The sequence below is a fragment of the Numida meleagris genome, chromosome 3, assembly GCF_002078875.1.
Source record: "Numida meleagris isolate 19003 breed g44 Domestic line chromosome 3, NumMel1.0, whole genome shotgun sequence".
Taxonomy (NCBI): Eukaryota; Metazoa; Chordata; class Aves; order Galliformes; family Numididae; genus Numida; species Numida meleagris.
In genome coordinates, this window is record NC_034411.1 from 31,412,861 (window position 1) to 31,425,357 (window position 12,497).

The 12,497-nt window shown below is 34.8% G+C and overlaps 1 protein-coding gene across 2 annotated transcripts in view; it reads right to left on the reverse strand.

The window, feature by feature from the left end:
• The window catches only part of TTC27 (tetratricopeptide repeat domain 27), a 107,145-nt gene that overhangs the window by 10,370 nt on the left and 84,278 nt on the right, over window positions 1-12,497 (reverse strand). For both annotated transcript variants that reach the window (XM_021392469.1, XM_021392470.1), the window contains 4 exons: window positions 12,043-12,270; window positions 8,381-8,479; window positions 7,171-7,223; window positions 3,239-3,404 (listed from right to left, as the gene is read on the reverse strand). In XM_021392469.1, coding sequence (XP_021248144.1) covers window positions 3,239-3,404; window positions 7,171-7,223; window positions 8,381-8,479; window positions 12,043-12,270 — 546 coding nt within the window. The remainder of the gene's footprint in view (window positions 1-3,238; window positions 3,405-7,170; window positions 7,224-8,380; window positions 8,480-12,042; window positions 12,271-12,497) is intronic.

The window sequence follows — 12,497 nt, forward strand, 5'->3', positions numbered from 1 at the left end:
AAGATTTCTTGTAAAGGACAAAACATCAACTCCTACTGTCTCTCCTCAAAATCCCCTTGGAACATGCTCTCACAGCCTTTTATTAGAAAACAGTCTGTCAATATAAACCACTGAAATGAGGACAATATTTGATGGAAAGAGTAACAGAAAAGCTTCTTGTCAGATTCTCAGTAACACAGAGTTGTGGAGGAGCCACTTCTCCATACTTCTGAACTCATTTTTTCACAGTGCTGGATGGAGATCTGGTTTCTGAAAGCAATGTATCAAAACAGCTTTTCCACCTGCAAAACAACTTTGTTATTCGCAGAACTACAGCTTTCTAAGTAAAAAAAAAAAAAAAATTCTTGGCTCCAAGCATGTGCATGTGGTACAAAGCAGCATCATTAGCAGTTGCAGAAATCTCTCGGCTGTCTTTACAGTCTCAGACTAATCATTCAAAGGCTTAATTGACACTTACAACAGGTAAGGCTTTTTCATCATGTATTTTTCAGTGACTGATCCACTAGTTGAAGGTGCAAATAATTCAGCAAGTCTGTAGAATTTATTACGTAACAATAAAAGTCTTCAAGATATATTACTCAGTAAGTTCATGAATATAAAAACAGTTAAAGAAATTCAAAGAATTTTAAGAACTAGTAAGAAAGGGAAGTAAGAAAGCATGCTTTAAATATTATAGCAGATTATGAGGAAACAGGGATTTTTGAAAGTACTTCCTTTGCCATAATCTTTTATTGTGTTGTTGATCATTTATAAATAATGCTTAAGCTCTTCCTTATTAAATTTTGTCTGCAGAGCCTGTACATACATAAATTCACTTTCATGATATCCTCATCTTAGAATCTTTGCCACAACAATAACATCATTATTTAATAACTACAATAACTTAAAAGTAAAAATTCTCAAAGCTCCTTTCTGAATTCAGGAATCTGGTGGAACAAGACAGCAATGACCCAACAGAAATCACAAAGTAAGATACGAATGTGTTACTTCTAATAAAATAAATCAGTGATTTACAAATATGATTGTTCTAACTACACTAACCAAGGACATTTTCAAATTATAAATTCAATTGCACACTGTTATTTGACACATTCTGACTCCCAAGAGGAATCCTGCAATGCTGATTGTACTAAAAGTGGTTAGTATACGAAGGTCCAATGACTGTTTTCTGCTTTCACAAAGAATTGCAATGAATTAGTAGTAGAAGAAACCAGCTGAATCAGAGTATTTATGTACTATCTCCCCAAATTACGACTTTGTATTTTACCACTATCTTCATAGCCTATCAATTAAGATCCATAACTACTACAAATAATAAATATAACCCGAGAGAAGATCGTACTGTGTTGCATGGAAATCGAGGTGCATGCTTCCACTTCCTCAACTTCCTGATTGTACTTCATTAAAATACAATTGCACAAGAGGTTCACGGCACATCTCTACTTAGAAAAGGCCAGTTGGCAAATGGGAGAGGCTCAGAAATTAATGCTGAGCTTTGTAAACAATCTCAACAGTTTTATGTGCTTCATTTTTGATGCTGTTGTTTTGTTCTCTTCCTTGTAAAGACTATTGATTAAAGCCTTTCTAAAATTCTTTAATCAAGCTCTGAGTTTTTTCTTGGCCAACAGTAAAATACTTCTAAGTGAGTAAACTGTATTAGAAGCTATGCTGAGAGCCATAAAGCATATTGCATAACAGAACACAAAGTTAAAACCAGCATATCTATAATTCTGTGTAAAAATAACAATGCAAGACTAAAAGTTGTAAGGGAACAAGATGAAAAAGTTACAGAACAAAACCAGAAATTTATTGCAAGCAATAACCCCAAACACTTGAATTAAACATCCTACATAAAAAACTTGACAATAACCACTTTAATAGGAGTATGTATAATCTCCAAATATCTAGAATGAACAGAAACAAATAGGATGTTTGATTCCTGCTCAGCTGTCAATCAGAATAAAGATACAGCATACCACCTCAAAGAATATTTTTGAATTATCACATGAGAAAACAAATAATAAAAAGCATATTATCTATAAAATGTTCCCTGAATAATCACAGACCTCACAATACCACAATATGCTAAACAGACTAATCTTTACCGTATATGAGACTGTCTTCTATGTACACTTTTTACTGCAGAGTTTCAGAGACCTTTAATACCCAGCCATACAAAACTAAAAAGATTTAATTTACACATACTGCTATCCCATGTATGGTTGGCTTTGTAGTAGTATTGTACTCATGTACAACCTGTTACAAAAAAGTAAGTTGAAAGAAGCTTTAGCACTCCCTCTCCCCGAGGCCTGCCGAATCTATGACCAAAACAATACGTTTCCACAACCATAACTAATTTGTTCCCTCTCTTCAACACCAAACCCAACCACCCAGCATTTACGAATGCTCCTTTAAATCATTTTATGGAATAAGAAAAGAAACATATCCCTGATTTCAATGACCAGCTACAGCTGGGTCCCCTAACCTTGGCATTACAGACAAAATCCCTCAGAGCTCACATGCAGTTCACTGATAATTCTGCTTAAGGGACTCTGAAGGGAAACCTGAAGATTCACCTTGCTGTTTTCACTGAGCGCACAGAACCCTGCTTAGATCAGAATCTGGTTTTAGGCAAGGTAATATCTTACTGGCAACTGTTAAAGTAGGCTCTCTGGATTTTATCTAAAGCATTCATTTGCAAACATAGAAATTGATTGAACTAAAAGTGAAAGGTGAGCAAAATGCCTCCATTATTTTCCTTTGTTCCAGATTTATAAGAATCAGTGTTGATTCTTAATATGACTGTATGACTTAATGACTGTAACACATTCAGTCCATGAAACATAACTCACTTTCAGAAGATCTTCTGTGGAATTTTCAAACTCATGGGAAAAGCTTGCCCTTCTGTAAGCTAAATAATGTATGCTATTTCTGATACCAACACATGCAAGAACAATGTGGAAAGATGGTGCCTTTTATGCAGAAATAGACCTGAAGACTGCCAGGTTCATAGTTATCCTTCTATAAAATCTGAGGCAATCTGAGGACAGAAAGGCCTTCCTGTTCATTTTTATTTTTAATACTTAGGCTTACAGTGCAGATAAAAAAATTTAAATGGCTTGGCTACATAACTTCATTGGTATGTGCACTATCATTACTGATACCACTATCAGCAGTAATCTCTCTCTGTCTCACAAGAAAAAACATACAGAATGATTTAACATGAAAACTTCCCCACCTGTGTGTCCTTGTACTTTTCTCTTAAGTCCATGAGCCGATGATAAGCTTTAATTGCTTCTGAAAACTCTCCAACATCTGTACTGGCGAGAAGATAATTCTCCCAAATTTGCCAGTGTTCATAGTTGCATTTGAGCGCTTCCTGGAGGGTTCGAAATGCTTTGATTCTAAATAACAAAAAAGAAGAATAAGTACGTATACAAATATATTAACATCAGTTGGCATTGCATCAACTAAAAGGCTTTCTATTTAGAAAAATGTTTAAAACCCAATGTAATGTAAAAGTTAGTGTTAATAATTTATAATATTGATACTTCCTCATTTTTTCCCCAATTACCTTCTGTCAGTTCACTCCTGAGTATGTTGAAGATATCTTTACGTTAGCTCTCAATTACATTTTGGCAAAGTTACACATTACAGAACACAAAAATTCAGAAAATCATGCCATCTATGTCGGTTTATTTTTTCCTGAATTTTTAACTGGAACCATGAAAAAACAACCTTACTCACTACAGTTGCAGAATACATTACAAAGAATTTAAAAAGCCAACTTCACAATTTTTCACAACTAAATTTGTGGCAAGTACATAATGACGTTGACCCATTTCATCATATAAAAGCAATAGCTTTTTATTTTTTGCACATGGAAAATATATATACTCATTGCACAGAATCCCAGAGTTTTTAATTATTTTTTCTTATGGTTAGCTGGAAGCTTTACTTATATGCTCTGCTTCCTTATGCTGCTAAGTGCAATTTTGACAGTGGCCCCAAACACTACCAGCATCCTTCACCAAAGGTGCTGCTCACAGTGAACCATTTTGTAGGGGCAGGACAAAGTGTTGTGGAATAAAAGTGGCCAGATACTTCCTGAAAAGTCAGCGTAAAGTCAGGAAGCATCTTCTATGTTTTTTTCCATATTGATCCACTCTAGGCAACTCTTTACCATTCCTTACTCAAGGAGAGAGGTATGAAATTCTCTGCTGAGGAACATAAGACAGTTTGGCCAAATCAAGTGTACAAGCTGAGAGCTGCTGGCGTGCAGTTTACAGAGGTTATGGCCTCCTGCAGTACATGTGACCAATGCTGCCAGAAGAGGCAGAAGGAATAAGAGGCCTTAATACAACCTGAAACATATGTCAGTACGGTCTGGGTGCATGCTGTTCAAAGCTGTATATGTACTGCCAAAAGTTTCAATAAACGAGATTTTAAGAAAAGCTTTGCTAGAGACACAGAATGATATGGTTCTTATGACTTTAAGAGTTCATTGAAACCTAATTTCACCTAGATAGTTGTGAAGAGAAGAAAAAACGCAAAGGAATAATTTTCCTGAAATGAAAACCTGAAACAGAGTTTTCCCAGGCTGGTAAAAAAATCTTTGTGAAGGTATGATATAAATCTCTTCTTAATAGAGATCATATAAAGCTGGCTTATTCTCAAAATTTGCTATTTGCTTGCTGTATCACTTAAGTTGCTAAAAGTGCTTTCTCTAAGGAAAGACAGCTCAAAAAAAGTGTTGGATGAGTTTCAAAAATGAAGGTCCAGGAGAGTGTAAATATCCCAACCAGGAAAAAAGGCTCACTAACTACTGGATCATGAAAAGTCTGTAATGGCAGGATCAGGGAAAATTCTGAATGAGTGCCAGTCTAAAGCCATTGTATTAAAAGACTGACTACATACACCCAAAGAGAGCTGAGTGATAGAGCAAAATTGTTGAAGGAAAGCAGGTCATTTGGAACAGCTGAGGCAAATTAGTCCACAGGCCAATGAAGTCCTCTGTGTTCTGTGCTTTACATATCATAGAAGGATGGAATATCTTTATCCAGTGCACCACCTGAACTAGTTCACATCCAAACTGGAGCCAGCAGACAGCACCAGTTATTCTGTCTTGGAAACTGGAAATCTTTCACCCAAAGGGCAGAGAGGTAGACCCAGTTTGCTTTAAGAAATAGGTGATCTAAATTTCAGAGACCTCCTAGCACTCAGAAAATTTTCTGATGAACTGAATATTAGAGCATGCTTTCATCACAATTAATTTTTCTTGAGCAAATTCAGAATACAGAAAACTTGTGAACTCTTTTAAAAGCAAACAAAGCCAAAACACAACAAATCCCCATTCATTTGGGTGTCAGCAAGTCGTTTGCATACAGTCTTCAAAAAGACATATACATTTTTATATTTGTCTGCTCTATGAGACTCTGCTAAGCCTTACCCAAACGCACAACTCTTGGGTGGGACTGATTTAAGAGCCTGGCTGGAGCAAAAGAAAGCAATTAATTGTGGTATCTTTTTTTTCTTTCCCATTTTCTCATTCTTCTTTTTCACTGTATTTTTTTTTTTTTTTGGTTGGTTAGCAGGCTGGAACTAGAAAAATCTATGCTTTCACCATTGCTTGCCCCCTCCAAAATAAATCATACAACAAATATCCTCTGTTTTCAATGTGGATTAAACAAAATCACACACAGTCTTAATCTGTAAGTGATTACACAGTAATAAGTTTGGAGAAGCTATTGCACAGTAAATACAGGCTACACTTATCTATTAGCATATAACGCTGACATTTCTCAACACATACTCCTCTCTCACATGATTAATGGAGAAAACATGCCCAAAAGCTACCTCCCTTTACCATTTTAGATAAGATATCACAGTTTGCAAACTTCGTATGCATTTCTCATGTTTAATCACAAGTAGATTCAAAATTATAAAATTAAATCAATAAAGTGAAACCAAACACTCATTACTTTATCAACCTTGTAGTTGATGAATAGGCAGAAAACAATTTGGATTTTACATACAAAGCATAAGCCAATACATTGAGCACTTAACGCATCCTTTTGAACTTTATACAAAAAAAAAGGAGCAATCTATTACATACACTCTAAGATAAGAAGAATGAGCTTTCAGTGAGGAGAGTTATTTTGGACTAAGTGTATAATCATCTTATTTTCAAAAGGCTACAGAGAAATTAAAAGAGGAGACAGTATGATTTTATAATTAAATCCTGCATTCTTAAGGCATTGCTGAAGATTTGAAGAACTACTGAATAGGTGAAACAAGCTTTTGATTTTTACAACCCTTTTTAGTCTTAAGCAGTCATTTACCCTTCACTTTCTCTTCCTTCCTGTTTCCATCTACATCTCAAATCATTTCTTGAATTTATTTACAATATTAGTTCCTTCACATGTTCCTTCTATGAAAAATTACTATTCTTTGTCCCTTTCCTATTTTTCCTCATGACTGCATAACTGTATAAACTGTTACCAGATTTTGAGTAAGCTTTTTAAAAATATATTTCCTATTTTATTATTTAATTCACTGGGGATGAGTTATAATGAGAAAATTTTTCCTAAATACTAAGTTATTTCAGGTATTCTGTATTTATAAGCAACTTTGATTATACTGAGTTGAAATACAAAATAAGAAAGGCAGTCCATTTAGGTCAAAGATTCTTGCACTAATGACTGAATTAGAAACAAAAGAGCAAGTGAGTTTTCATGTGTGTAGATCTCCATTTGCTTTTATAACATTATACTACCTCTTTTTCTCTTAACTTTCCTGAGATTAATGCAGTATGAATTGACATATGTCTGAACATATGATCTGTTTGAAATGAATATATCTTTTTTAAATAGGCAAATTAGTTTCCATATTTAATATAAATGTTTTGCACTGGTTATAATTACTACATCATAATGCATTTAACTAGAAGAAAAAAGTGTAAGTTGAGAAGCTGCTGCTTTTATAGAGCTTATGAAAGTGCACTTCCTGCAAAATAAACTTATTAATGATTCAACCTGGAAGAGAGAACTGAAGGGATAAAAATCATGAAAAAATGAGTTAACCACATCTCAAGAATAAAAAACTCAATGTAAAAAAAATCCAATTACTTATTTTGGAAGCAGTATTTTCTAATTGTTTTGAAGTACTTACTTCTGCTTTAATCTGATATATGCAGTTGATAAATTGTTCCAGGCCTCAGCATTCTATCATGACAAAAAGAAAAAAAAAAGTTAGTTACGTTATACTTTCTTGATAAAAATATGTAAATGAAGTACTTTGAAGTATCATGCATATTTATCACACATTAACGTATCATATGTAATACATGGCAAGATGTAAATATATAACATTAAAATAAAAAATATTACATGAAGAAAAATAAATAAATATAACCGATTATCAAATGCTTTGGCTGAAAAGGATTACACAAAGCTCAATCGTTCCTCTGGTAAAAGCAGCAAAGCCACGTGCCAAGACAATACCTGCCTATCACCTTTCAGTGCTGTCAGTTTAAAGCCGTACCACTGAATTCCAAGAGTGGAACCCAGGTACTGCAATGAAATGTACTCTTGTTCTAAATGCTATTCTCGGGAGTAGGGAGCATTTAAATCATCTTGGGAATGAAAATGGTCATGATGTTGTTGCAGGTCATTGTACAGAGATAGGTTTCATCCCTTGTAACTGAATGTCAATTCAGCGTCCTTTCTTTACTCACAAAACCTGCACAGAAGTCTGCCCATAATGAACACAATCGAGTACAGGCCCCAGAGAGATAAGTGAGCACAATTTAGGAGTAAATATACTGTATCGAAACAAAATGTCAATATATGAAAACGGCAAACTTCCAGTTAAATACAAGATTATCTGTCTGTACTTTTTTTTCCCTCAAGTCGTTTCAATTTTATTAATAAAGAAACTACTCTGTCATCATCTATTGCTCTTTTATTCTTTTCCCCAAGAGAAAAGCATGCCTGCCATATAGCCACTTATTTGACTTTTTTTTTCCACAATAGTATTCGTTTACTTAAAGGATTAAGTATTTTAATTCAATATTTTATCTCTTTTTACCTCTCTTTGTGTTCTACTCTCTTTTCTGTTTCAGCAATGTATGCAAGCATAAAGGAATTTTCTGCTCAAGCGTATTTTAACATTCACACACACACGCTTGGACAAAGTTAAGTATTAGGCAAGAATTTTTATGATGCCTAACAACAAAAATATATCCTTTATGCACAAGTATAATTTATTCAGAGGGCTAAAGTTTAAAGAAGTTTTTCATTGTTACTTTGCTTGCTTATAATGCAAACATCCTTGTTGCTTTTAGATAAGCCATCTGAATAGATTGTTGAAATGTACATACATCTGGTTCCAATGTCACACAGCGCTGAAATGCTTTGGCAGCACCCTCATAGCCTTCTAAAGCAATGTACGCACAGCCCAAGGAAAACCATACACCTAGCTGGAGAGAAAAACGGATGATTACATATACGCATATTTCTTCACGAAAGAAATCACTTTGCTTCGATGCCCAAAACCATGCTATTCTTGTTGATTTTTCCTGATTTTCATTTACAGTGCATTACTTCGGAATAAATAATATCCCATATGGAGAATATAGGAAAACTTTAGGTTCAAGGTTTTAATAAATATTGACAAAAATGTTGACTATACTGAGATCACTTAACCATACATGAAGTGTTGTTTAACAACATAGCTTCATTTAGAGAAGAAAGCAACAGCTGTTCAAAGGTTTGAATATTTTGCCTGAACTTGTGAAAAATTCCTGTTCACATTATAGCATTAGTAAGTCAAATGGTAAATACTAGGAAACCTATTTTGAGGAAACCACATTTTACAAGAAATATTTCTGATTTTTTTGATCAAGCTGTTAGCTCATATGCAGGGAACTGTTTACTTCTACGGAATAACTGTGACCTCTATAGCAGATATTTTATGCGACTCTCTCCAAATCAGTCCAGTTTTCCTGTCTTTCACCCCCAACTTAAAATTAGTAAGAATGTCTGATCCAGCTGGATTAATCTGAGTTACCTGCTACGGAATTCATTGTTAATCTGCTTCAAAACCTATCTGAGATCCCAGTATATAAACATATTACATTTATCTCTGCCATATCTGGCACCCAGATAGGCAATCTTCAACACATCAAGAAAAGAACTGACCAAGCTTAGCAATAAACATCTTTTTGCATTTGGTAGTGTATATGGGATGGCTGATTCTTGGATCATGTGGATGCAGAGATGGTTCTGCCAATTATATCTGGCCTGTACAATCATGAAAATCTACTTTTCAGCATAGTCAGCCTGTTAACTTTTTCACAATCCTTAAACTCATCACTCTGAGAAGAAACTGCATATGGATAAAAAACAAATTGTTTCCCAAATCTCAGATGGCAAAATTAACAGGAAATAAAATTAGTCCCGCCTCATTTTTTAGTCTCTTATCCATCCAGTTTCCAGGAGACAGCACTCTCACTAGCTGCTACCTGGTTAACTCCCTTTCTCTTCTTTCTAGATTGATAACTCCCTGGATATGAAAAGTGGAGTAAGAAAGTAGAATGATCAAAGCAAAGCAGACTAAGGGAAATTTCATCCAAAGTTCAAAAAAAGTTTTGTCAAGACTTGGGAACTAGGTTAACGTTCTTTTTTGGAAATTAAAGAAGAAGTGTTGGCTAAAGGTTCAAATCTCACTACTGATTGGAAAAACACATGAAAATGATCTGTGAAATTTTCTCCTTTTCAAGACAAAAGAGAGTGACCAGCAAAGGAGGAGAATTTAGGCTTAGACTCCATTAAAAGCAGTCATCAGGAATTTCCACACAAGTTTTGAATAAGTCTAAATGATTATGAAATTATTGTAAGTCTAATGTAAGTCTAAGCACTTATATTAGTGGGAACATGATTCCAAAACAATTCGTTAAAAGTATAACTAAATACTTAAAAAAAATTCATTTTTAATGTAATTTCTGCTATTTATGTAAGGAAAAATACATGCTATTCTGTTTTGTTTAGAATCTAGTGAGCTCTTCAATATAACACTCGTAGGTTGATAACAGTGTTAATTCAGAAACCATTTATCACCTGCAGACTGGAATGAGTCTTTGCAATTAGTAATTAAACTTTTAAGAGCTCTACTTGAGTGAAATCCTACCTGAGTATCTTTTTAATTACTCATTTTTGGAACATTTTATCTGCCTTGTAATTTAGATGGCTTTGAATGCATCATGCTGACAGAACATACTATAGTTTAAGAAAGTACAGAAACTTGATTCTATCTTTTCCAATGAGAGATTCTAGCAAACTCTTCTTTAAGTTACTTTTAATATTAGAAGAGGAATGAGAAAGAGACTTGTGAAAAAGGCCCAGTGTCCAAAGCTTTAAATACCAGACAAAGTTGATGGTAAGCTGATTTCTGAAATATGACTGTCCTCCTAAAATTGAGAGAGATCTCTTGTTTTGCCTCACACCCAGGAAAATTATCCTGAGAATTTATGAGCCAAATAGTCTAGCACAGAATATGATTATTCTTTTCATGCAGACTGTAATATGGTGGAAAATAGTATGGGCATAAAAAAAGTGCCATGAACATAATTTCCAGAAAACTCAAGCACAAACTGACCTGATAGAGAGAACCATACACTCTTCAGTACAAAAACAAACAAATCTGTAATTTAACAAGCTGTAAGCTTTATTTTACTCAGTCTTTCTTTCACATTTGGAGAACTCACTGCATGAGCTCTTTTATCTCCTTTCCCTTCTCTTTCACTAACCCACTGGAATGGTCTCAGCCCACCCTTGCAAGATGCTCTTAGTGAAAGTGCAAAAGAAATGCAGCTGTCACCCATTAGGCACACACAGAAACAAGTCATTCCATGAGCATCAGTGTTAATGAAGGGTTTCAGATACATTTGAACTGTGAGATTTTAATCCCTTTGTTGATTCTTAAAGTCTAATATGGTAGTTGGGTCATACTGTAGAGGCCTACCTCAGAGACCTCCAACAAGTTTGGTTGACAAAGAGCACATAGGTTTGAAGGAGGTCTGACGGAATGGTTTTATCCATCAGATATTTTGGGGAATCACTTGCTGTAGTTTAAAATGACTTTTTCCAAAAAGGTTTCTGATACCCGCTCAAAAGAAAAGAAATCTTTGTGACATGGAGTCCTTATTTACCTAATAAATTATTCCCAATTCTGTAAACAACTAACAAATGAATTTTCCTAGCATTTCCTTGTATCGAAGTTCTTGAATTTAGAATCACCTGCCTATCTGCTCTTTGTGCACAAGACATCCAGAATAGGAAACAATTCAAATCTCCAGTAACAGAATACAGAAAGACTTTAGAAGACAGTGATATGCCAATTCACGCTATTCATTTACGCAATCTATTTGTTTGAAACAATTAAACTGAATCTTAAATAGATCTTCCTGAGCAACAAGAGGAGGAAGTGTTCACTTTCCTATATGGACTGGACTATTTGTTGTGCACTGCCTTTCACTTTAAACTTCCTTCGGATAAGATATAAAATAAAATTGCATCTCAGCAGAATATTTCTCAGTTTTGAGTCCTGTAGGCCAACTTCTGCAGCCCTTCATTTTCTGGGAGTCATCTTGATTTCAATAAGTCTCCTATTTGGGTACTAGTACAGACTTGGTTGACACTGGCATTTCCTGAGACATTAAGGGAACTGGTAGATAAAGGAAGAATTTGTGTTCATTTTGATGTCTGTTCTAAAGGTGTTTTTATGTTATCTGGAGTACATTTGAATAAGCACAAGACTGAGATTCACTGGAAAAAAACATGGAATTTAAATACCAAACAGCTTCTGGATATAAGATTTTCAAGACTGAAAACTTTTAAAATTTTTCTAAAGCAGAAGTGTAGTAATTGTGTAGAACACAAAACAGTCATTTTAACATTTTTGCAGAATTGCCTTTTAAAAATGATTCTCATCCTTCAAATCTTAACGCACCAAGACACGGTCGCATTTGTATCATTTCCTGACCTGCATAGGGTTGATCTGCACTGAACGTTCGAAGCACTCTACACATTCCCTGAATTCCCGGTTGCGGAGATGGAGGAGGCCTTTAGAGCGTTGTGCACGGGCACTGCGGTGCTTGGAGAGCTCCCAGGCCTTGTCATAGCATTGGTGGTCTTTAAGAACATCACCAAGCAAACAGTATAATCCTGGTGTTTCTTTCTTCTCTAGCTCTCGCCTCAGTATTTCTTCTGCCTGTTAAAGAACAAAGATAAATCAATTAATCAATGGGGCAATTTATTTTCAGTTAATCGGTTATCAGAACAAATTCCATTTTAATACCTTGTAATCATGTATTAAAAACTAAGAAATGGGAACAGTCAGGGCATCTTGATCCAGTGTGGCATTAGAGGAAGTCTAAAGAGAATCAAGCTCCAAGCTGTCCTTCAAAAATATATAACAAAGAAAACGACAAACACAAG